Source organism: Sinocyclocheilus rhinocerous, unplaced genomic scaffold (genome assembly GCF_001515625.1).
Source record: "Sinocyclocheilus rhinocerous isolate Xijiao unplaced genomic scaffold, SAMN03320098_v1.1 scaffold875, whole genome shotgun sequence".
NCBI classification, from domain to species: Eukaryota; Metazoa; Chordata; class Actinopteri; order Cypriniformes; family Cyprinidae; genus Sinocyclocheilus; species Sinocyclocheilus rhinocerous.
The window spans coordinates 514078-540590 of record NW_015659463.1 but is presented as its reverse complement, the minus strand read 5'-3'; the positions used below and the strand labels follow the sequence as shown (position 1 = coordinate 540590).

At 38.0% G+C, this 26513-nt stretch overlaps 1 protein-coding gene across 1 annotated transcript in view; it reads left to right on the top strand.

Annotated features, from left to right (window-relative positions):
- The first annotated feature begins 10080 nt into the window (after positions 1-10080).
- The window catches only part of LOC107723922 (ubiquinol-cytochrome-c reductase complex assembly factor 1-like), a 23894-nt gene continuing 7461 nt past the window's right edge, over positions 10081-26513 (top strand). The window contains exons 1-6 of the mRNA XM_016532651.1: positions 10081-10308; positions 10766-10876; positions 12104-12211; positions 14599-14671; positions 15016-15073; positions 16728-16836. Coding sequence (XP_016388137.1) covers positions 10234-10308; positions 10766-10876; positions 12104-12211; positions 14599-14671; positions 15016-15073; positions 16728-16836 — 534 coding nt within the window. The 5' untranslated portion in view covers positions 10081-10233. The remainder of the gene's footprint in view (positions 10309-10765; positions 10877-12103; positions 12212-14598; positions 14672-15015; positions 15074-16727; positions 16837-26513) is intronic.

Sequence of the window (26513 nt, the reverse complement as noted above, 5' to 3'; positions counted from 1 at the left end):
TTTAGAATGAACCCTCTCAAGGAATCAATGGTTTAGGAGAGGTTAAGGTATAACAGTGCAACTGTGAGAGAAATGTGAGTCCAAGTGAGAGATTCATGTATAAATTTGTTAAACTTTGTGTGTGACTCATCCCTCAAATCCTTGTGCTACTAAAATGAATGAATCAAACTTACGGTTTGCAATCAAATTTACAATAAAATGGGTGAAAAAATCCTCTGGCAACCACCCACAACACCTTAAGGCTGTGGTTTTTGTGCAAACTTTTGCAAAAGTAAATGCCACTGTAAAAACTATACTTTTCTATCATTATCTTTAGGTGTCTTTTCAATTGTGAACAGTGTTTGAAATATGTTTTGAACTGCATCATGTAAGTAACTTTGAGATGAATGAAAAAGTCACATGTATGCGGGGAAAAAAAAGCATAAATGCGAGAAATAAAGACGAAAATATGTGATTGTCACAAAAGTTAGATTCACATTCTGAGATATAAAGTCACAATTCCAAGAGAAATAAAGATGCAGATGCAAATGTAAGATTAAGTTGCAAGTGTGTGATACAAAGTCACATTTTGAGAAATAGTCACATTGTGAGATAGGAAGATAGAAACTGTAAGATGCAAAGTTACAGCTGCAAGGAAGTCAACATTGGAGATAGTCACATTTATGGGAAACAAAGTCTCAAATATAAGAAAGGAAGTTGCAAATGTCAGAAAGATGCAATTATGAGAAATAAAGTCACAAACATGATTAAGTGGCAGTTATACAGAGAGATAAAGTCACAACTGTGAGATATGAAGTTGCAAATGCAAGAAATACTCATAAATGAAAAATATTCATAATTATAAGAAATAAACTCACAAATGTAATAAAGTCACAAACATGAGAAATAACCACAATTATGAGAAATAAAGATGCAAACGTAAGATTAAGTTACAGTCATGTGATACAAAGCCACATTTTAGAAATTGTCACATTGTAAGATATGAAGTCACAAAAGTGAGATATAATTACAAAAAAGTCCAAATGCAATAATTTAAAGTAAAAATCTGAGAAATAGTTGCAATCATGAAAAATAAAGATGCAAAGTTATGATTAAGTTGTAGTGGAAGTCACATTTTGAGAAATTGTTACATTGTGAGATATAATGTCTAATTTGTGAGATATAATATGTGAAATAAAGTCCAAAATGCAATAATTAAAGTGAAAATTGAGAGAAATAGTCACAATTACAAGAAATAAAGATGCACATATGAGAAATAAAGTCACAAACATAAGCTTAAGCTGCAGCTGTGAGTCACATTTTAAGAAATAAAGTCACAGTGAAAGATGTCAAGTCATAACTGTGAAATATATAGTTGCATTTCCAATAAATTAAGTTTCAAATGTAAGAAATTAAGTTGCAAATAGATGATTGTGAGATACAAGTTCACATTTTGAGATACAAAATTGCAGTTACAAGAAATGAAGTAACAATGACTCTTTTTTTTTAGTCAAAGGAATAAACAGGCTTCAGTAGTTTGCTGATATGACCTTGAGTGAAGCACTAATTATTTCATAATGAACTGTATATTGGTAATAGGATTTAAACAAATTACATTTAATCTGTGCAAAACCAAAACTGCTGTACTCACATCACTGTCCCGTATGACTTCACCCAACTGCTTGCTTGTTTTTTCAGGGATGGGTGACATAGGGATGAACAACATTGAGGCAGTTCCTCAAGAGGCCAGCTATAATACTACCATGTTACGGCCCCCTCACCTCCTCCTGTTTCCTGAAGGCATAAAGGTGCAGCAGTGAAAGCTAGACAAATATTTCACTGGTAATAACAGTGACATTCTCCTTCCTGAGTTTAGAGTGAAGAAACAGAGAGACTTGTGACATTTAATTTAAAACTCCACAGCTATGAGGAAGAACCTCTCACCTAGCATAAACAGTCACTCGGAAAGCGACGCAAAGACAACTCAAACATTACCTCATCTACTCCCTGCTGTGAAAACATCCCTACTTCAAAGTGCCCGAGTGTTTTTGGTACTTTTACGTGTGTGCCATACAGAGGGGGGGCTCTGTGTATTATTTCTCTTAATCGTTCATGCAGAAGGGGCATTACATATTTTTGTGATTTTTGGATGTAGCCAGGCAGGAAGTTGCCTTGATGCCCGGATAACTTTGAACAATTAGTTGACGCAGCAATGCTCAGTCTTGCTTACTTTGTGGCTCGGGAGCTGTGAAGCCAGATACTTATTCAACATTAATCTTTAGAACAGACTAGAGCCAGCCATTCGTCATCTCAACTGATGTGATTTCTCTGTTTAGCGGCCTGCCAGCAGCATGCCACTGTCTGACGACATCAAGCAGTTCACCTGTCGCTGCCAAAATGCTAAACATCCCTCTGCAATGCAGTTCAGTCACAAGGACAAAAAAACACATAAAGAATCATGTATGATTTGAGTTTACACACACACACACGCACACACACATGATTACTTAGCTATCTAAATGGGGATGTATATATATATATATATATATATATATATATATATATAATATCAATGTAAAAATTAAACAGCATGCTTATTCTGACATGTACTTATAAAATTATTAGTGCTGGGCAATGATAATTTATTTTATTTTATTTTATTTTTTAATTGAGATTAATCGCATGATTTTCTGCGATTAATCGCAATTAATCGCATGGTTATGCACAAAATTCAATAATGAATTCAAAAGTAGTCTATTGTGCACTCTGTTAATTTAAAAGTACTGTTATATGAGCAAAAGTGCAATAACATTTGGTTTGCAAACACTTTAAACAAATAAGGTGCTTTTTTTACAGCAGTATTCCTTTTACATAGTAGCAGTTAAAATATTTCTTGTAATGAGGACGTCCCCAAAGGGAGGTTTTTGGAGATTTTGTCAGGTTTGGCTCACTTTTGGGTACAAATTTGACCCCAAAATATGGTTAAGTAGGTACACACACACACATTAATGTAATCAAATTAAATATAAAACCAAAGCTATTTGCCACTGCCAGGGCATTAACGTTTTTATAGAAAATATTTTATAGTTTGTTATTGAAAAACAAGTTATGCTCAGAGTCCAGAGCCTCGATCAAAACAGTATAACAGGCACCTTCTGAGTAGAGACCTGTACTATTGCAGGACCCAACACAACAGAGTACGGCGCGGGACAACACTTGATCGGCGGGTAGAGACTCGTGTGTGCGGGATGCGGAGAATAAGGGTGTACCAACACTAGGCAATCTTAACCGTGCCCGAGCGCGTTTGACCCCCAAAGCCCGGTTCATTTGACTAGTGTGATCGCTCTGTGTTCGTTTAGCCATCCCTGGCATGGTTGGAAGAGGTATGTAATATATACACAATAGCAGCGCCCCGGTAAGGAGCCAGCCTATCTCGATGCAGTACCACTTTGCGCCCCCGAGGGGACAACTGCACACGATACACAACCTCCCCCAGCTTTTCCAATATTGGGCATGGTCCTACCCAGTGGCTGTCCAGCTTTGGGCACCTCCCTCTTTTCCTCACTGGGTTGTAAACCCAAACTAGCTCTCCCACACCAAAGTCACGCCCCCGGGCAAGTCATAAGCCCTTTTTTGCCGCATACCTGCAGTCACCAGCTGCCTCCAGGCATATGCATGGGCAGAGTCCAAGCGGTCCTGGAGCTGTCTAGCATATTCGGGTCCAGCAGGAACAGGTGGAGTATCCGGGGGCCGACCAAGGGCCAACTCTGCAGAGGTCCTAATCACCCTACCCAACATGAGTAGGGCTGGTGTGCATGAAGTAGAGTCCTGAATAGCAGAGCGACATGCCATTAAGACCAGTGGCAGATGGGTGTCCCAATCGTTTTGATGAGTGGATGTTAAGATGGACAACTGCTCAGCAAGCGTCCTGTTAAATCGCTCCACAAGCCCGTCGCTTTGGGGGTGGAGTGGGGTGGTGCAGGTCTTGTTGATCCCCAAGCGCTCATACATGGAAGAGAACACCTTGGACTCAAAGTTTCTGCCTTGATCACTATGGATACTCTGGGGAACCCCAAACCTACTAAACATGCCCTCCACCAAGGCGTTGGCAACAGTCTCAGACTCCTGGTCAGGCAGTGCAAAGGCCTCAGGTCATTTTGTAAAGTAATCCATAGTGGTCAAAACAAAGCGATTCCCCATCGTGGTGCGAGGAAATGGGCCCATGATGTCCACCCCCACCCGCTGCATCGGCTTTCCCACCGGAAACTGCTGTAGCTGGGCCCTAGACTGACCCTGCGGCCCTTTGCGTGCTGTACAAAGATCACAACGCCTGCAGAAGTCCTCCACATCATGCCTTAGCCATACCCAGTAGAAGGCCTGATGCAGACGTCGAAGTGTCTTTGTCACCCCAAAATGGCCTGATCCAGCAGAGCCCTGCATGGCCTTTAACACTGCCTCTTGCATGTCCCCAGGCACCACGACTTGCCATCTCTTTTCTCCTGTTGCTGGCACCATCCATGCTCTCTGGAGAACCCCATCTATCAGCCGTAGACTTTGAACTTGAACTTGAACTTTGAACTTGGCCCACAATCCCTTGGTGAATGGGAAGAGGGCCGCTACCTCCTCCCATGGCGGCCGCTGCTATGTGTCTACCCACAGTATCACAGGCTGCAGGTCTTGCTGAAATAGGCCACTACTCTCTCACCGTCTGGCCACACTTGGGATAAGACTGCACCTATTCCATCCCCACTTGCATCAGTGTACAGAACGAAGGGCAGTTGGGGGTCGGGAGGTGCCAGGATGGGTGCGCACACCAGGGCTTGTTTCAGAGTATTGAAAGCACTTTGACAACTCTCTGACCAGACAAAGCACTGATTCTTCTGCAGGAGTTTATATAAGGGAGCAGCGATATAGGAAAAGCCCGTACAAATTTCCTGTAATAGGATGCCAAACCCAGGAAGATTTTTACCTCCATTTGGCTCACTGGAACAGGCCACTCCTGTACGGCTCTCACTTTGTCCACTGCAGTGCCGATCCCTTCACTGCCTATATGATGCCCCAAGAAGGTCACCTCCCTGCACAACAGCCAACATTTATCAGGATGTAACTTCAGACCCGCCAATCTGATCTTCTCCATCACTGCCCTCAAGGCTGTGATAGCTGACTGGAACAAGCTTCCATGTGCCAGTATATCGTCCAAAAATACCAGACACTGCTGCCACGGAATACCTTCCAGTACCCTCTCCATTGAGCGCTCAAATGTGGCCGGTGCATTGCAAAGACCGAAACAGAGGACTTTAAATTGCCACAGACCTCTACCTCGAGTCGAGCTTGTGGCGTCAGCAGCACCTGCCAGTACCCACACCACAAGTCCAATGATGAAAACCAGCGAGAGCCAGTCACAAGGTCCAAACATTCATCCACACGGGGAAGAGGGTACGAGTCTTTCCGTGTCACTGCGTTGAGCCTCCGGTAATCAATGCAAAAGCACCACTCCCCCCCCCTTCTTTGGGACCATGACTACTGGGGATGCCCAGGGGCTCTCAGAAGGTTCTATTATACCGGCGCGCTGCATCTTCACCAATGCCTGCTCCGCAGCCTCTTGCCGACCTAAGGGCATGCGTCTTGGTTGCTGACATATGGGCGCTGCGTCCCCTGTGTCGATATTGTGCTGCACCAGGGAAGTCTGACCCAGGTCCCCTTCATCACAGGCAAAACAGTCCCGGAACGCCACTAACAGCTCCCACAACTGTTCTTGTTGCTGCGTGTCCATTTCACTGGAGCTCCTCTGCATTATCTCCCTGCATTATAAAAGTACACATTAGCTATCCACACTGTATGCTGTATGTTCATGCCCCCCACAGTCAGTGTCAACAGCCCCTTTCCTTTCATTGGTGCCAGCTCACCGGTTACTGTGCGAAACTGAAACGCTGTGTCTTCTAGCTGCGTACCATCTGGCACCACATCAGGACGAACCACAGTCACTGTAGACCCTGTGTCAACTAGGGCGGTGCATTCAACGCCATCAATGCAAATGGGGATATGGCAAAAATCTGATATGGCTGTTCTGCCCACCATGACCACCCCATGCTCATTGATCCCATTGTTCATTGTGGGCCAGTCTGTTTGTTCTGGTGACGAGCGGTAACATGGGCTTGGGGGTCTGCAGTGTCCCGCCTACTGCGCCCCCTTCCTGTTTCCCAAATTCTTAGCCAACGTAGGGCATTCCTTAACCAGATTTCCCGGCTGACCACACCCCCAGCAAAGGTGGGCCTGTGTCTGCCGCCTGGGTGGAGGCAACACGCATACATACACAGCCGTCTCACCCCTTCCAGCTGCCCTGATGGTGGGGGAGGGGTCAATTGCTGACCCTCGCATTGCTGCTTCAACTGCATTTCTCTCTCCAGTGCCAACTCCAGGGCCTCTGCCAAATCACGTGGGCGTGCGAGCTGTGTATGTCTGCGTAGCTCTGCTGGGGAAAGAGCTCTGATGAACTGATCGTGGGCCAGCTCGCTCTGCACCGATGGTGGAATATGTGCATAAGCTCGCCTTGCTAGGGATTCAATATCATTGGCCAGAGCCCGTAGTGGTTCTCCTGGAATTCTCTGATGGCTGTGTAACTCAGACCGGAGAAGTTCAGATCAGAAACACTGTCCAAAGTGCCGTCTCAATGCACCAACCAATGCACTGTCATCAGCCCTCTCACTAGTGTCAAGCAGCAACAAACATGAAAGTGGATCATCTCTCAGGCAAAGAGCAAGCTGAAGGGCTTTCTGTTCCTCTGACCAAGCAAATGCATGAGCTAATAACTCAAATTGGGCATGAAAAACCTCCCAGTCCGATCTGCCAGAGTATTTTGGTGTTTTTATTCCAACCGGCTGGGCGCTGCCATTATTGTTTACCTTTAGTCCCATCACTTCTCGCGAGATCGGCGCGCAGGTGCCACCAGCAACTGGCGTTCGGCAGCGGCGGCTAATGGCTGCCCGCTTTCTCAATTGGAAATCGCCGCGGTGTGCTCACCAAACATATGTACTGCCCCAGCTCCAGCATAATTGTAATCTTCCTCCATCTTAATACGAACTGGATTATCCATTCTCACCAGCGGACGAAAGAAGCTACTCAGCTAATGCACGCTCAGTCAGGACTCAATCAGTGACTGTCCTTCTTGCTGTCTTCGATTCTTTTACTTATCAGACAAGGACGAGGTGTTTTGATGCAAAAGGGGTGTTTATTTGGGCTGTTATCGGCCACAACCCACGCCGTACACACCCCGACTTCTAAGAGAACCGCACTGGAACCGGTGAGGCACTCTTCTGACCCCCCTTCTCTCTGTTTCCCCTTACACACACAGGGGGCGGAGCCTCTTTTCACATTGAACTCGAACATCCAATAACAGTTCGCAACACAAAAATGAATAAAGTGCAACGTTAACATTAAGCACATTGTTATCCCCAACACAACAACATTTTGGACATGCTACAATACTAAATTTTATTATTTTTTTAATGATTTAAAACTACTTGTTGACAAATGGGTAAAACCTAGTGGTTTGAAGAATAGTGGTAAAGCTTGGTAAAGATTTAATATTAGAGTTAATTAGATTTTGGGGCTGAACTATGATCTGTAAGTAGAGTTTTATAATGTCATCTAATGATTCTTTCTTTTTTCCCAGGAACTTTTTTTCCCCCAGACCTGTTGCTGTCTGCGTTTCCATTGCGGTCTAAAGAACAGAGAAGATTAGGCAAATAGTCTGGTGACGTAGGTCTGCGCGCGTTTCTCAATACCAAGTATGCAAATTTCGGACTTGCATCCTCGGTAGTTCGGACAGGATGACGCAAGTCCGGTAATTCTGCAAACAGCAGCATACTTGATAACGTCAGTCAGCTCGCCTTGGCTACTGCAATTTTCCTCACTGTATTTACAATAAGACGAAATATGATATCAAACACCACTGCCTCTTTTCGTTTTCATTTAAACATTTTAATAACCGCGGAAATGTAGTGCAGGGAACGTACATACATTACAATGAAACAAAATATTATATCAAACAGTATTGCCTCTTTTCATTTTCATTTTAACATATTAATAGATTAATATAATAAAGACCAAATATTACCTGTTAGATTTACTCAAAACAAATTATATGTTTAACCACTACAGAGACATCAGAGCCAGCGGCAAATGTCAGAAGGACCGAGGTGAGGCTGCTCTCGTCGGGAAACATGAGCACTGAGCGCTTGCTGATCGCGTGGAGCTCAGGTCTCCGAAATCGGCAAAGCACAATTTCAAATACGCACTATCTTTATAAATAAACCGCAGATTTGTGTGTTAAACAACTACATTCTTGCCTGAAATACTTTTAAAACTACATTTCATGGCACAATAACAGTAATATTTTTTAAAAATTATGCGAATAAATGGTGGTTGAAATACAATGCTGCGTGAACTCAACCAATCAGCATGTTCAGCGCCCAAGTCCTGCCCCCGAAAGTTCCGGACCTTTGGAAAAGTACTACCTATCGAGCAGGGAGTTTCTGAGAGGCAAATTTTTACCCGGAACTTTATTTAGATCCTGGTTCCTGCGGTGGAAACACACTGAGTCAGAGCACAAAGTCCCTAGTTCCTGGGGAAAGTTCCTGTGGTGGAAACGGGGCTTATGATAGTCATTATTTTTTACTCAGGAAAAAACTAAATTAAAAAGAACATATGCTAATGTTTTTTTGTTTTTTTTTTAAAGCTGTATTAAATTTTTATTGTTTTGATTCTTGAAACCCCCTTTCATCTTTGACACATGTATGTTTAAATAATTTTCAAAATAAACTGAGAACTGCATTTTGTAAAATGTCAAATACATTTTTTCCATTACATAATTTATGTACTTATTATAATAAGTATATCTACAATAGTAGATGGCCTATGGCACAAAAATACCAACAAGTACCATGGTATAATATTATTAAAGGCAGAGTAAGCGATTTCTGGTAGCCAATGTTGATATTTGAAATCACCAAAACAAACACGCCCCTACCCCAAAAGGGTCTTGCCCCTATTTTGATAGCTCCGCCCCACATATACGTACGCAACCCAGGCAACGATTAGTTCTGTGAAACAAAGCAAAACCAATGTTACACCGTGTCTACGGACGTGAGCGGCGCGGCGCAACAAATCCCCGACAGAAAACTGCTGCCGGGTTCTATTTATGACGTGATGACACAAATTTCAAATGGTTTTCAACGGTCGTTTGATCGCGTCCAGTGTAGGCAGACTTTAGCTGTTGTAGACACGGTGTTACTCAACTATTGAGAAGAAACAAAGCAACCTCGGCGTCCGATCACAGGCCTCCGCTCCTTGAGTTCTCTCCACCGCTGGAAAGCTGATCCGATATTTACACGGGTCCTACTTCTTGCCTTATCGTTCCGCAGACGTTTTCCTCTTCTGTTTTTTATCCGCCATCTCTATCTTTCTGTCGCTCGGCTCGGCTAATGTCCGTCCCATGCACTGAAAGCTCTCTCCTCCACATCACGAGTAGACACGCCCCTTATTGCTGATTGGCTACAAGTTTGTTTTGCTATTCGGCCCGAATCAGTTTTCTAAAGTGTTTTTGAAAAATCACATACCCTGCCTTTAATATTATAAGCCTAGTATTCTTTTAAAGAGATAGTTCACACAAAAATGAAAATTCTGTCATCATTTACTCACTCTCAAGCTATTACAAACCTGTATGAACTTCTTTCTTCAGCTGAACACAAAAGAAGATATTCTCTCAGTTACAAGATGCATTTTGAGTGAATGATGACAGAATTTTCATTTTTGGGTTAACTACCCCTTTACGTATCTTTGAGTATGTGGTACTGGCACAGTTCTTTTGTAAGTGTACATTTTTTTTCCAAGGTAGGACGGTCCAGTAGCAAAGTAGTGAAAACACAAAACTAAATTCATATATTGAATTCTCAGGGGCAAGACTAGAAGAGGACACAGGGAAATATAATGGCAAAGCAATAATATATGCTTACTTAGTGAGGCGTTACTGCCACCATATACACAAACTTTGACATGGTTCGCCCATCGGCGGAACTATTTTCCACAGCGCTGATTTCCACACGGACCACTTTAAGGGCGGGACAGATTCTTTGACATTGCTGTAAAGGGGGAGGGACAAAAACAAACAGTTACAAAACGTGTTAGAAAGTAACAACCACTGATTCCTGCTTTATAGTTACAGTAATACTCCATTATTGTAACTTTAGCGGAATCATGTATCGGCGGCCGCTGCAGTCCGCCGTTAGACAGTTATTAAACGCTTCAGCATCGAGAGCTGTCCTCGGAAAGGTAATTTATAGATAATTTAATATAAAAAAGGGCAATAACATCACTTAAGTGCTTATGTGTGTGTGTGTGTGTGTGTGTGTGTGTGTGTGTGTCTGTGTGTGTGTGTGTGTGTGTGTGTGTGTGTGTGTGTGTGTGTGTGTGTGTGTGTGTGTGTGTGTGTGTGTGTGTGTGTGTGTGTGTGTGTGTCTGTCTGTGTATGTATATATATATATGTGTATATATGCATTTAATATGTCTTATTTATGACGGTTGTGCAAGTGCATAATTCTTTCAAATTTGATTCATATACTAGTATGTAATATTGTGTTTTTATAACATTTGTATACTTTTATTTTTCTTCATCAGTTAGTTCATTAGTCATATTAATACCAATTAAGGGATAAACAGGAGTCAGATCCCTTTATTTCTTTCAAACTAGATTGGAAAGCAGTTGTCAGATTTTATATTTTCTTCCCAGGCCATTGAACAAGATGTGTGTCAGTCCAGGGCTTTGGTGGCTTGCCGGATAACAGCGGATGTGGGCGTCCCCAATCACTCACAATACCGAGCTCTTCACAGCACAAGAGAGGTGTGTGATGCTTTTTCTGATCTTGGTTTCCATTTGTCTCTAAGGAATCCTGGAGGAAGCCTCTTAAGGAATCACCAAATAGAGTCACCATGGATAAAAATTGCTTTTACCACAAAAGTAAAAAAATGTGTCTAGATACATTACATTGATGGCAGTTGACATAATGCAAAAAAAACGGAATCATTTTTAAAAGCAGGGTTCATTATTTTCTGCAAAAAGAAAAACTATGCTTTTATATTGATTTTAGGGTGAAATATTAATGTGTTTTCATAATGGTTAAGATATCAAAAACAAAATGGAAGTACAGTAATATGGAAATTATGTTGTCAAACAAATTTACACAGTCAAAACTATTAGGTAACACTTTATTATAACGTCCTATTAGTTAATGCTAAAATTAACAATGAGCAATACATTTGCTACAGTATTTGTTACGTTAGTTAATAAAAATACAACTGTTCATTGTTGGTAAATTTTAGTTCAGCTTTTGATTTTAAAAATGTATTTTTAAATGTTGAAATTAACTAAGATAATAATAAATGCTTTAGAAGTATTTTTATTGTTAGTTCATGTTAACTAATGTAGTTAACTAATATTATCAAATGGAAACTTACTCTGAAGTCTTGCCTAATTTTAGTTTTAAATAAATTTATGTAGCGACACGGTTGATATTTTCTACAAAACTAAAAATCTGAAATTCCAAAAGTCTAAAGAAGTTGAGAAACATATTCTCATTTCCTCCCTATACGCCCCCTAAGGGCAAGTGCTGATTATAGTCTACTAAACTTCTACTAGTCAGTATTCCTAATCATAGCAGTAAAACATAAAATCCCGGTGAGAAATCCATTGGGGAAGGTTTTATTGCATCCATAGTGGTGGCTTGAGGGAACATTTTCACTGCAGTGACTCCATAAAGTGTACCCAGTTTGAGCTGGAAGTTATTGTAAAATGCTGATCTTAAACAGGAATAGCTGATAGATTTGACATTTTAATGGCCGTTTGTCAATGTTAAAAATCAAAAGCCTTAGAGATCCTTCAAAATGCATCTTATAACTGAGAGAGTTAGTTTTTCTCAAACGCGTTTTGTTTTGTATTAGCCTTCCAGTGAGTTTGTAACCTGCTTTTGTCAACATATTGTTTATATGCACTGTCTGTATACACCCATGTGTTTATGCCAGTGTTTTATATAGCTCTAATGCCAGATATGTTTCCATATTCTGTTACAAGCTGCATACTGTTAAAGAGACCCCACAGACTACAGATGAAGAGGTGGGGGCCTTGACCAAACTGATTGAAGCCATGGGCTTCACCGGACCCCTCAAATACAACAAATGGGTAAAGAAACAACCTCTAAATCTAGTGTTACGAAACTAATTTCTTTTAAATAGAGCCCGTTTTATATTGATGTCACCCATTTATCACAATTTTTCATAAAAACTGACACGTGGGTTATATTTCATGCCAAAAACAAGTGAATTTTTTTTTTTTTGCTTAAATATTATGAATATTGTTTTTGCATTTAGCCCTTTTATTTTTATAATTACGTTCATTATTAATTCTTATTATTCTCATTACTGCGTTGCCAAAAATGGTTTGCATTTCTGTAATATGGAAAAAATATGATATTTAATTGAAATATTGAGGTTATTTAAATTTTAAAGTAGTTCCAGGCTAATATAATAAAACAAAATGCATTATTTTATTCCAGTAATGAGAATATAGTGAGAGCCACCTTTGAGAATAATGATTTGTATAAAAATACTCAAAAAATGTCCGGACACATTGCATTATAGAGAATTTGGTTGGGCGTTTTGCTTAATTATCATAAAAATGTCACTATGTAGAAAACTGCAATAGTCCTTAAAAATAGAATAATTTTTTTTAATAATAGATCTAAAAATATGCTTATTTTTATGCTATATAGGATATTAAAAAAACGTTTATTTGTATTTGGGTCAAAGACGAAAAAGAGTTTAAGGATAAAAACAATAAGTGTAATACTGCTTTAAATTGTTCTTGTTTCCCCCCGCAAAAAATGTAAACATTTTCTGTTTAATTGAATTGCAATTTTGTTTTTGTTTTTGTTTTTCTGAGGTGGGTTATATTTCATGCCAAAAACAAGTGAATTTTTTTTTTTTTGCTTAAATATTATGAATATTGTTTTTGCATTTAGCCCTTTTATTTTTATAATTACGTTCATTATTAATTCTTATTATTCTCATTACTGCGTTGCCAAAAATGGTTTGCATTTCTGTAATATGGAAAAAATATGATATTTAATTGAAATATTGAGGTTATTTAAATTTTAAAGTAGTTCCAGGCTAATATAATAAAACAAAATGCATTATTTTATTCCAGTAATGAGAATATAGTGAGAGCCACCTTTGAGAATAATGATTTGTATAAAAATACTCAAAAAATGTCCGGACACATTGCATTATAGAGAATTTGGTTGGACGTTTTGCTTAATTATCATAAAAATGTCACTATGTAGAAAACTGCAATAGTCCTTAAAAATAGAATAATTTTTTTTAATAATAGATCTAAAAATATGCTTATTTTTATGCTATATAGGATATTAAAAAAAACGTTTATTTGTATTTGGGTCAAAGACGAAAAAGAGTTTAAGCATAAAAACAATAAGTGTAATACTGCTTTAAATTGTTCTTGTTTCCCCCTGCAAAAAATTTAAATATTTTCTGTTTAATTGAATTGCAATTTTGTTTTTGTTTTTCTGAGCAAAAAAATAAATATCATACATTTTCCCCTGATTTACAGAAGAGACCCACTAAAATGTCATTCAGTGTAACAATCTTGTCAGGCATATTTACAACAAAAATTAATTTATGACATATTAAAAGTCTAATTACTTTCACCCCAAATACTAATTAGTTGTTATTTTACATTTTTACAATTTGCCACTATCCTAGGTTTTGCCCATTTGTCCAAATTGTCAGTAAGAATTTTTTACTCATTTAAAACACAATAAAATTGAATATGCTCCCTTATTCTTTTATATATTTTAATATGTACACATCAGAATAAGCATGTTGTTTGAATTTTTACATAAATATTGTGTTACACTGAATGACAATGTAACATTATTTCAACCAAATTTTGACATTTTATTCTCCAAAAACTTATTTGAAACCTTAAAAGTAGACACTTTACTTACATTTAATGTGCTTTCTATGGACATAAAATCACTTTTGTAAATTTCTTTTGATGCGGACATCTTAATGTCTTTGACCCATTTATATATTTATGAATTTTATTATTATGAAATATGAACGTCTTGAAAATCCTCAACCAGATTTTTTGCATCTACAATTGAATTGAGTAGTTTACTGGTGCCGTCTTAGGTTGAATTTCCAGCCTCCACACCCCTCAAACAGCTCGACTTTGAAGTAGACACTGTCACGTTTTGGTGCTGGAATGATGACTTCATCTCGTGCCACTACCTGTTTTGTGTTTTCAAAAGCAGGGGCCACACTTTGTGAAATCTGAGATGACCTTCCATGTTAGAGTCATCAGCATCACACGGCTGTCTAAAACTTCAGCATGTCTGCTTCATTTTGGGGCACATATTTGGCTCGGTAGACCGGACTGAAAATATGAACACTGCCGTGTCGTGGTCAATTTCATCAGTTTCTGCTTTTGATCACACCGGATTGAGTGGCTTTTTGATCATGTGTGTCACAAATGTCTCTCTTCTTTTGCAGAAAATTAAGATAGCTGCCTTGCGCATGTACACATGCTGTGTAGAAAGAATCAACTATGACGAGTTTTTTGAAAGTAAGTATTTTTGGTCCTGAATCTTTTAGTTTTTTTACACTCAGACCGTATTATGGCCTTATGAGTCTTATGTCATGCTCATTTAAATTTTCTGAAGAACTCCTAAACACCCCTCACTTTATCCGAAATGTTGAAATGAGCGTAAAGGGACCTTTTCAGCAGCACCTGAAAGATTTATGTGGCACTTTACAGCTGTGTTATGTTGTTTTCTTTAGCTGAGGAAAAAACAGGTGTAAACCCAATAGCGGTTTTGGAATCGGAGCCCAAGTTTGCATTGGTTTGGCTACGTGTTGTGTTTTCTCGTTCTCTCTTATGATGTCCTGTACTCCCTCTCTTTCTCCCAGAGTGCTCTCTCCCCGACACGCTCAACTCCTGGTTCTTGGTGGCACAGCTCCACGTTTGGTGAGTTTTTGGATGCAGTTTTGCGACATTGTGTCATGCAAATTCTAAATCCTGTATTGGTTATTCAAGTAAAGCATCGAGTTGATTAATATTCATTTTCTAAGTGGATTGCAAATGGTGTTTTAATAGACCTATTCATTCTGAAGAGTGCAATGATACTCTTTGAAATTTAGTGACAACAAAGCAAACAAATCAACTCTTAGACCTTTTTTCAACAGAGATTGCAATAATTTTTTTTGTGTTTGTGCTTTTAAACACTCGTTCTGGTTATTTATTTTTTTTTATTTTTTTTTATGTTTCCCAGAATTCTGTCATTTTGGAATTTTTTAAAATTAAATTCTGACATTTTTTTAAAATTCTGCATATTCATTTTCTAAGTGGATTGCAAATGGTGTTTTAATAGACCTATTCATTCTGAAGAGTGCAATGATACTCTTTGAAATTTAGTGACAACAAAGCAAACAAATCAACTCTTAGACCTTTTTTCAACAGAGATTGCAATAATTTTTTTTGTGTTTGTGCTTTTAAACACTCGTTCTGGTTATTATTATTTATTTTATTTTTTTTTATGTTTCACAGAATTCTGTCATTTTGGAATTTTTTAAAATTTAATTCTGACATTTTTTTAAAATTCTGCAATTTTCCTAATTTTCAGGATTGCCAGAATTAATAATTATATGCAGATTGTTTATTCTCTATTGTCTTTCCTTAGTTGATTAGTTACAGTAGTGTAGATTTTTAAAATATTTCTTCATTTTTTTATATATTTCTTCATTTGTTTAAAAATGTATCCACATCCCGATTTTTTGGGACTTTCTCTATTGTTTTGGCTTATTTAATTAGTGATCTAGAACTGTACATTTAAAAAATATATATATTTCTGAATAATTTTGTGTCATTCTACATTTGTCTAAATTTTTTCTAAAAATCCAAAAACTTTATTTCAAAAATGTAAATGTAAAATTAATTTAAATTTCAAATTCAGTGTGGACATTACTACATATGTCATTATTTAATAAAGTATTTGATTAATACTTCAATCAAATTTTGAATTCTATATGGATGTTGCTACAAATGTCATTGAAGTATTTAATTAATCTTTAAATTGAATCACCAAAGTCACCTATGCCAAAGCACAGGTGTTCAGGATTGGCTGATCTTATGAAAAAATGTGATATCGTCAGAATGAGACTTATGATTAATGGTGGCGGTTTGGTGCCAACACTCTGTACACTTCCAGCTAAAGGCACATAGTGTTTGTGCGTGCAGCCGTGCATCTGCTCGATGACTAACTGTGTTTGTGCAGAGAAACATGGTCTGGGAAAACTCAACCAGTCATTCATTCATGCATACACACACACTCACACCTTCTTATCTCCTACAGTATTTGTAAAGGAGTAGTTCGCAAATGTAAAAATGGACGGAAAACAATGCCATGTGACAGAGTTTGTGAAAAATAAATTGATTTGTCCTTCAGATTGTAAAAAAAGAGATTCTATGGTAATCAGCAGCAGGCCACAGATGCTGTCTGTTTAACCTAGACTATTCCTTTAGTTTCCTGGTTATGCAGATCCTGATAGAGCATAGCGTAACACAGGCACTCGGCTTGTCAGGCTGTGTTGAGTCAGCGCTCTGCTCTACTCTGCTCTGACAGGATGTGTCTGGTCCGGATGCGGCAGGAAGGCAGAGCTGGGAAGTACATGTGCCGTTACATCGTCCACTCCATGTGGGAGGATGTGGAGCAGAGGAGCAAGATTATGGGAGTGAGTAGATGTGTTTTTGATTCAACTGCCTCTTTTGAAACACCTTGCCATTAGTATTTTGTGCTTTTTGTGTTTTGCAATCCATAATAGTGATAGCCTATCATCTGTCAGCTTGATATTTGGCCATTTTGAGATCATCACTGACCGATAATAGAGGTCGACCGATATATCGCCTCGGCCGATATTTGGCATTTTTCAAATATCGGCATACGTTTTTCTGTTTGGCCGATGTGTTCGAGGCGGGACTTTTATTTTGACGGTGCGGCGTTCAGTTCTGTCTAATATGGATAGAAGTCTATCTAATAATCAGACAGAACTGTTAAACAAAGGAATTAAAAGGTATACCACAAACTTCCCAGAATACTGAGTGCCCTGTTGGTTACAGTGTTTACTTCCTTTTCAATTAGATTTTTATTAAATATTTATTTGTGAAAAATGCTTTGTCTTCTAAAGTATAAGTATGCTTATTTTACACAATTATTTTTAATCAATTTTCAAATGATTTCAAATTTCTTAAATATTAATTAAATTCAATTATATCGGCAAGATATCGGCATCGGCTGTCAAAAAACCCATATCGGTCGACCACTAACCGATAACCATGCTTGCTTGACCAGTAAACCATAGTGTCAGTTTGCAAGATCTTATCAATAGAGCTTAAAGGGTTAGTTCACCCAAAAATGAAAATTAGGTAGGTCTCTTGAAGCATCTTGGAGACGTTGCCACAGTTCTTCTGGATTGAGTCTGTCTCCGTTTGTTCTGTTTCTTCATGTCATTCCAGACAGACTGGATGATGATCAGGGGTGCGTTTCCCGAAAGCAACTATGGTCGCAAGTTCCGTCGTTGCTAATAGAATTCAGTGGAACTAACAACCATAGTTAGCTAACGATGGTTTTGGGAAACGCACCCCAGGTCAGATCTCTGTGTGGAGCACTGGCTGTTGTGCAAACAAAAATCTCACTGGATTATTACAATTAATGGCAAAATGAATGTTTGGAAATGTAAACAGTTATTTCCTATGGACAGACTACAGCAAACGATAGAAATAACTGACTTAAAACTATTTTTTAGCTGGTGAAAATACTAGTGTTCTAATAATTTTGGCCACCACTGTATATCAAACACAGACTTTCTGAATGTGAATGCATTAGATATGTGCATTAGCGCACTTTCTGAGCTAAATATGTCACAAAAAGACATTTTACATGATAAAACAATAGACATATGGTTGAAAATGAAGATTCAAATTAGCATGATGTACTTTTGTAGTTGTGGAACATGTTCGGTATTTATAAATGCATTCCTGCGTTTACCATAAACTGACTTCTCAACCATTTGGTAGAGGACAATTCCAGGAAAGAAACTGCAGGGTAGAGGTCTTCTCGGGTCCTAAAATCTGTACCTGACCCAAATCGACCCGAATCACTTCTTACCCGAACCCGGCGTGCATAAATAATTTTTTTTTCAAGAAAAACCCGACCCGAGACAGACCTGATAAAATTAGACCTGAGTCCGACTGGAACTGACGGCATTTATTTTCGAATCTGACTGGACCTGAATATAATAGTGTAAATCCCGGTGTCCTGCTGACTGATTTGGCCGCTGCTCCATTACTTTCATTTCATTATTTACTTCTGTAGTATTACTGTTACCTGCCTGATGGATACAAGTTCAGCATTCAATTGTGACCAATGGATTGGAAAAATAAACATGACAGCTCGATAAAAATGAAATCGATAGCCTAAGAAATCATGGATTCGCTAGTGTTGTCTGCAACCCTATTTACCTCATCTCCGGCGAAGGACTTCTGTGGCTTTTCCTGATGGATCTCATATATATAAGATGGATTTCTGTGTGCGAGGTTACAAACGTTTATTCCTTTTCTATGCGCATTTCCCAAAAGAACACGAACGCACAAGTACGCATCCAGGACAGTTGAAAAGAATTTGGGTCTTATTGGGCCTATTTGGAAAAAGCACATTTATTTTAAATGACCAGAGACCCGAGGTTTTCGTATCCAAGTGGACCCGTGAAAACCTATACTGCATGGTCTGTTAAAAAAAAGGATTCTTTCTATTATTGCCCCAACTAAATAATAATGAGGACTTTGTGCAAAGTGATGAAGTACACTTGTGTGAACATGAGGAGAACTGACTTCATACATTCACTAAAAATCACCAAAACACAAAACATCAAAAAATGACAAAGAAAACAATGTTTGTGAAGAGAAAAGATCCTGCGTCATTCGTTTCTAGATGCCAGTTGATTTGATATATCTGACATTCTGACAATTTTACGTGTTCAAATACTGTTTGAGGTCAGAGCCTATCAGTCTCATGAATCAAGTACTAAGTACTTTCTGCAACAGATAGTTTGTCTGCCAAATGTTGTAGCTTGTGAAATGACTGATGATCAGGTCTGTTGTTTGGATATGTTGAAAATGGTGAAATACAGTAAAATACTGCTTCACACACACACACACACACACTCAGGTTTTAGGATGTAATTACTATGCTCTACAGACTGTGGAGGCATTTGGAGCCGATCGCTGTCCAGCGGAGTAGCAAAAGGTGTTTAAATCTCTGCGAGGTCAGTAAAGATGACATGCTTCTGCTGCGCAGAGAGTGCGCATATATATGTGTGTGTGTGTTTGAGAGGAAGCCAACGCAAGGCGCCTTAGGGGAACTGCTGTCAGAAGGGTGGGAACAAGACTTCAGCCCAGCTGTGAAAACAGAAATCTCTCTCTCTTTCCCCACACTTCTCTTTGTTGACATCCCCCCATCTCTTCTACCTTCCGTCTTAATCTTAATAGTAGGACTGACTTAGTATTGGTTTAAAGAACCAGCGCAACTCGGTCCGGATCTGTGCATGTCAAATATATATAGCACATAACATATAGCATTGTATTGCATAACACCGTGAACTAGTTAACATGAACCAGATCATACCAGCGGCGGCTAATCAGTCACCACGATCTTATGGATATGCCAGAGCATGCGAAGGCTGGACGGGAGCCAGCCGTTGACCGATTTCTTTTGACTGTCAGCTAGAGTATTAGCAGTTTTGAGTCGTCGAGTAGTTTATTTATCCGAGGAAACAGCTCTTTGGTTTTCTTTAGCTTAGGATAGATAAAGCTTTGTTCTCTGAGAGAGAGATAAACGAAAACCTCAAAGCTCCTGGTAAACAAAATGTTGTGCGATGTGTGTTTAGTTTTGTTGGTGTGGCAAAAAGCATGGTAGATTTGTTGAGCCTTTCACATTTAATGTTAATCCAGGGTTGGTAGTTAATCCTGAGTAGTCAGAAGAGTTTGATCTGTGAGGTCAACGGGGTTATCAGGACATTTTTTTTTTTTTTTATCATTTTTGAAGTGCTTCATGATCTCATTAGCTGTTAGATAGTTTGCAAAATAAAATCCTTGTAAAAAAAAAATTTAATTTACTGTTTGCAGCCATGGGCATTTGACTGTTTGCATTTACATTTAATCATTTATCCAAAGCAGTTTACAAAAAGAAACAAAAACAAATTGTCACAGAGCCAACAATATTCGCAACATATAATGCAGGGTTTATTATAAAACAAGGAGTTAGGAAGAAAGCTCGAAAAATAACAATAGAAAAAACAATTATTTCCTCTTGCATTTTGTCTTTTTTATTTTATTTTATTTAAGTCATTTTTAGAGGTTAGTAATTAAACCTGCAGGTTGGTGACTAGTCAACTACTTTATTTAGACTTTTAATATATATTTTTAGAGCTGATGCTTTAATTTGTATCCTCCTGACAGTGAGCTACTTAATTTTACACAGTTTATTTTTATTTTTTTAATTGATCTTATCCTATTAAGCACTGTTTCTAAAGCCAAACATGTTCATGCGGACATCTTTGTTGTGTTGTGCATTGTTTTGTTTTTTTCCATTGTTCATTTATTTTAATATTTTGTAGTGTCCTGCCATGAGCACAGTGTTTTTAAGATGCTGTTTAAAGTTAACGTGTATTAAATAACTTGCATTAAACTTAACTTGTGTAACTTGTATTAAATGTGTCTTTAAACCCCTGCATTCTGCTCTATCCTGGTGCGCTCCATCTATTGTAAATTCTCTGAACACATTGGAAACATGAAAATTCTGAAATCATATTGAACAAATTTAAATTCTAATTAATCGACTATATGCCCAGACAACTAATTAACAAGTTGATTTTGTAAATATGCAGTCGAGACAAGATGATAAACACAATATGCACATTCATCTGTATTTATAACTACTTCTCGTCCATCTGTGAAACTGTCAGCATGTACAGTCTGTTTGTCTTGAAGCAGTGTTTCCCAACCCTGGTCCTGGTGTGCCAGAAGTACACTGCATATTTTGTATGCCTCTCTAATCAAACACACCTGATTCAACTCATCAGCTCCTTAGTAGCAACTCCAAGACCTGAAATTGATGTGTCAGATTAGGAAGACATCCAAAATGCGTACCGTTAGGGGTTTAGGACGCACTGTTTTAAAGCAATAGTTCACTAAAGTATGAAAATTTTCATCATTTATGTCATTCCAAACCAGTTTGACTATAATTCTTCTGTGGAGCACAAAAGTAAAATATTTTTTTGACATTGAATTTTCACAGGGCACTTAAGTTTAAATATCAAGAAAGATGCAAAAGTAGAAATGAGGGTTAGCAAATGATGACCGAATAATCATTTTGAGTGGGCTGTCCCTTTTTGTGTCATACTACCTTGTGCTAGGTTTGATAATTGACATCAACCTTGGTTAAGTATAGTGTGAAAAGACATTTTAATGTGATTTAATGACCTCTCTTCCCATCTCACCGAGCAAGAAGCCTTAAAGGGTTAGTTCACCCAAAAATGAAAATTAGGCTGTGTTTTACTCACCCCAGAGTAGGCATGGGACGATAACCAGTTTCAAGGTATACCACGGTTTGGAAAAGTCACGGTATCAAAACCACTAAAATTTTCCGTTATACCGTTCCTGCGGTTTGTGCAGTTTTTTAGGTTCACCCCCCGGAGCCATGTGAGACACTTTTTTTTATGGATTGGTGCTTTTTATTTAACTTCTTTTGGACTGAAGCACTGCAACACCCGCTGACTGCAATGATAGAGCTTGGAATAGCCAGGACAATTTTTAATCTAACTCCGACTGGATTCGTCTGAAAGAAGAAAGTCATATACACCTAGGATGCCTCAGGGGTGAGTAAAACACAGCCTGATTTTCATTTTTGGGTGAACTAACCCTTTAATGAGACTTGTGTGAGAGAAAGATGGTGAGCGCTGGAGTAAAATAAGTGCACTTAAAAACACTTTAAATGTCCGCATTTGTGTGTGTGTGTATTTAATGAACTCAGCACCTCTCTTATGCCACGCTGTGCAATGACTTTTTCCATAATGTCACTTTTCCCCCTCTCCCAGAGCCCATAAATCAAAAATCTCCATTTTCTCACGAGGACTTTTAACATAATCCTCTCATTTTTCAAGTGCTCTGTTCAGCCAGTAAGATTTTACAAGCTTATTATCAATTTAACATTGGAATTGCAGTGAGTGTATTAATAATAAGGCTAAAATTTAAGGCCAGATGAAATTTGGGCTCTTAAAGTTGCCCCCTAGCTAGGAATGTCAAACTCATTTTATGTCATGGACCAAAATGGCACCTTATGCAGGTTTTTTTTTATTTTTTTTTTTATTTGGTAAAACTCTGTGTACCCGTGTAGAGAGCATAAACGTGTTGTTCTGGTTCATGCGATAAATTATTTATAGGTAAAATGAAAAGGAGCATGTGGAATGTATTAATTGTTCATCAGCATCCTTTAGATTTCATATACATACAAAATTAGAGATTATTAGGAATATATTAATAATGATATTGACAGGAAAAAGAGAGAACCACACTCTTTTTTTCCTCCCTGATAACTGTATGTTGCTGTAATAAAAAATCTTAACAAAATGTTATTAACTATGAATGACCGAGACATTGCTGAAATTTTTTTTATTCAGATATTTTCAGGATTTAAATATTGGACTCCTTATGAGCTCTTGGAGTGCATGGGTATTTATTTTATTTTTAATGATTTTTTTTAATTGAAATGTACTGACATTTTTTGACACAAATGACATAATTTCCTCCTATTGGCCCGTTTATGTATATATTCCTATAGCTGCAATTGGCTCATAAACACACGCTTAAATAAACATGTTCAGTCATCAATTATGTCCAGCTGTCCTGATCAGAACTCATTCACATATCATATGAAATGAAATGTGTGTGAAATGGAAAAGGCGTTTGACTTTTGACTTGTCACTTTGCCCAGTGGCTCGCTTCCATCACGTGTATGAAGTTGCTCTCAGTTTTTCGGAGCGTGTGTGTTGGTTTGACGTGATTTTCAATGAGATGTGAGTGGGGTCGTGGTGTGGCACATGTTTTGGCTGTAGGTATGTTCGGGACCGAAGACATTTGACCTCTCAGTCCTGGCAGCGGCCATCGAGTGGCACCGTAGAAAAGTGACCTCATTTTCCATCACAGTCTTTCTTTCTCTTGCGTTCTTGTAGGTTCTCCTGCAGAGAAAATTGGCTAACATTACGCATTCATTAGCAATATGGCAACATTTTTTTGCTTTTTTTTTAGTTATACAGTTAAATTCAATAAAAAATGTTAACGTGTTAACTAAGCATCCTGCAGAGAAAATTGGCTAACATTACGCATTCATTAGCAATATGGCAAAATTTTTTAGCTTTTTTTTTTAGTTATACAGTTAAATTCAATAAAAAATGTTAACGTGTTAACTAAGCACCATTTTATTGATTACTTGTTGATTCTTTTTCAGCAATGACTTGCCGGTTTAGCTCCACCCACTTGAAATCTAATTGGTCCATTATCCTTCTCCACATAACTGCATATTAAACATCAAATATGTTCTGATTGACTGTTTTTGTGTACGTTGTGCAGTCATGTTCAGTATGGCCAGACAAATAACTTGACTGTTTATTTTGATCCTTTTATTTGTGCCTTATTTACAGATGTTGTGCCTAAACAAATAAAACATTAATATTTATAGATACTATTTATTTTTTACTATTTAGATTTACTGTTAAGAGTTACCATTTATTCTGCTTCATACTTAATGCCTTAATGCCTTGTGACTAATTTGGCAAAATGGTCTTACTTTATTTAGCCGGAAAGAAAGTTTTCAGTTTTAAAAAAAATATAAATTATTGCAATACAAGTTTTGAATGAATTAATAATTATTTTATTTTATTATTTTAATTTATTAAAAAAAAAAATTATTGTTGTTGTTGTTGTTTTTAATTCAGGGAAAGTTTGTGTAATATTACATATTGCTCTTAATATTTAGGGTTATTCCATTATCATTATGTAGTAACTTAAAAAAAAAATTATATTATTTACTCACCCTAATGTTGCTTCAAATTCGTATGACTTACTTTCTTTTGTGAAATGTTTTGAAAAATGTCTTAGAGTTCGTTTTGTCCATGCAATAAAAGCAAATGGAATCCAATGTTGTTTGGACCCCAACGTTCTTCAAAATACCATCTTTTATGTTCCACAGAAAGTCAAACAGGTTTGGAATGACATGAGGGCGAATAAACGATGACAGAATTGTCATTTTGGTTGAAGTATCCCTTTAAGTTACTACATAATGAAGTGATAATGGAATAACCCCGAATATAAACCGCTTGTATTCGCTGGGAACGCCGGCTCTGTGAAGATGGGAACATGTGCGCACACTTTGACCTGATGTGGAAGTCTGTTTTCACAGGTCAGAAGTGAGGAGGTATTTCCCTTTGTGCCCAACCCGAATGCGTTATTTTTTAAGCTGTGAAAAATCGTGTGTAATCAGCGTGTCTGGCAGGTCCGTAACAGGTCCGTCCTGTTGCATTGGGATACAGTTACAGCGCTGGAAATGGAAGGACCCCCACTCACTCAATCCTCACTACGGTTAGGTTACTTCGCCTAATTGTGCTAAAATACTTGTCATTTGTTCCATGTTAGACCAGCCCCCCTTGAACTTTACCTCTACACACACTGACGAGTGTGTCAGGGCGTGTGTGTGTGATTCAGGAGTTTTTCTAAGCCATAGTAATAACAGTGAAGTGAGATATGACACTAATTTGGTAGTATAGGAGCGAGATTCTGCTTCTCAAGCAAGTTTTTGGTCCCTCGGCCTGATTAGTGTGAGGGATTAAATATCCCAGCCTGGTTTTACCAACCTGCGTCACAACACTGGAAAGGAGAATGAAGGGACGAAGATGGATGAATAGGAGGGGAGATCAGGGTGGACACTGGGAGGGAAAAATTCAAGACGGGAAGCAAGTGAAAGGAGAGAAAAAACATAGTGAAGTATGTAAACGTTACTGTGCATTACTGTAGTGGTTACAAACATCTTTACTCAAGCATTGATCCATTATGGCAGTGGTTAACCTAAAATAGGGCTGGAAGTTTATTCTAAAAATAATCTATTCTCTGATTCTGGGGCATTGGGAATCGAGTCTGTCGTTTTGATTCATTTACATGATTTGAATCTTTTGATTCTGTTCAGCAAAAAGACTGCTTTAGCTTGCTAATTTGGGGTTTATAAGACTTCTTAATAATCAGAAATATCCATTTGACACTATCAGATGAGAACTGAAGAGTGACACTATTGAATCAACAGTGAACTAAATTGAGCTGAATAATAATGCTGTTGTCTTCTGTAGAGCTGCTTATAGCTGAATTGAATTTGTTTCATAATTGATGAACTTTACAACACTGACACTGTAATTGAACCGAACTGAATCAACATTGAACTCAATTAAGCTGAACAATGGCACTATTGCATTCTGTAGAGATTTTTAACAGTTAAAATCGAAGTTGTTTTATAATTGACTAATTTTGACTGAATTGAATCAACACTGAACAAAACTGAGTTGAACAAAGACACTTCTGTAGAGCTGCTTAACAGTTAAAATTGAAGTTGTTTCATAATTGAATTTTGCAGCATTATCTTCCTGTTTATTACTGTGAAGCAGCTTTGAAACAATTTGTGTCATATAAAGCATTATTTAAATAAATGTGAATGAACTTTTCCATTAATTCATTTGTTGACCAGTAGTTGGCGACTGGTGAATGTCTTTTTGAGTATTTTAGTAAATATTTGAACATTTCACTCAGATTTGTTCTAAAGAATAAATTGAATCAATCGACTTTCTCATCAGTTCATTTGGTGACCAGTAGTTGGCAACTGGTGAGTGTCCTTTTGAGTAAATATTTGAATAATTCACTCAGATTTGTTCCAAAAGAGTCATCTGAATCAATTGACTTGTTCATTGATTCATTAGGTGACAAGCAGTTGGCAACTGATGAGTGTATTTTAGAGCAGAGGTCCCCATGACACTCTGTTATTTATTTATGTTAATGATTGTTCTAATTATTCTGTATTTTCTTTGTATGCGATTGATGTGGAGTAGCAATTTGACAATTTCATGTTAAATAAGTAAATGAAAGATTGCTCTGATCTGTCACATCGCAGAGTTAAACGGATCGCAGTTGATTCGTAATACCCACGGATGAGACCCTACCGTTCGGCACGCACATGATTTGCAGATTAATTTGCCAATTTACACGTAGGCCCACAAGAAGAAGAAACGAAAGAGAGCTCAATTCGTTAGGCCTACTCACG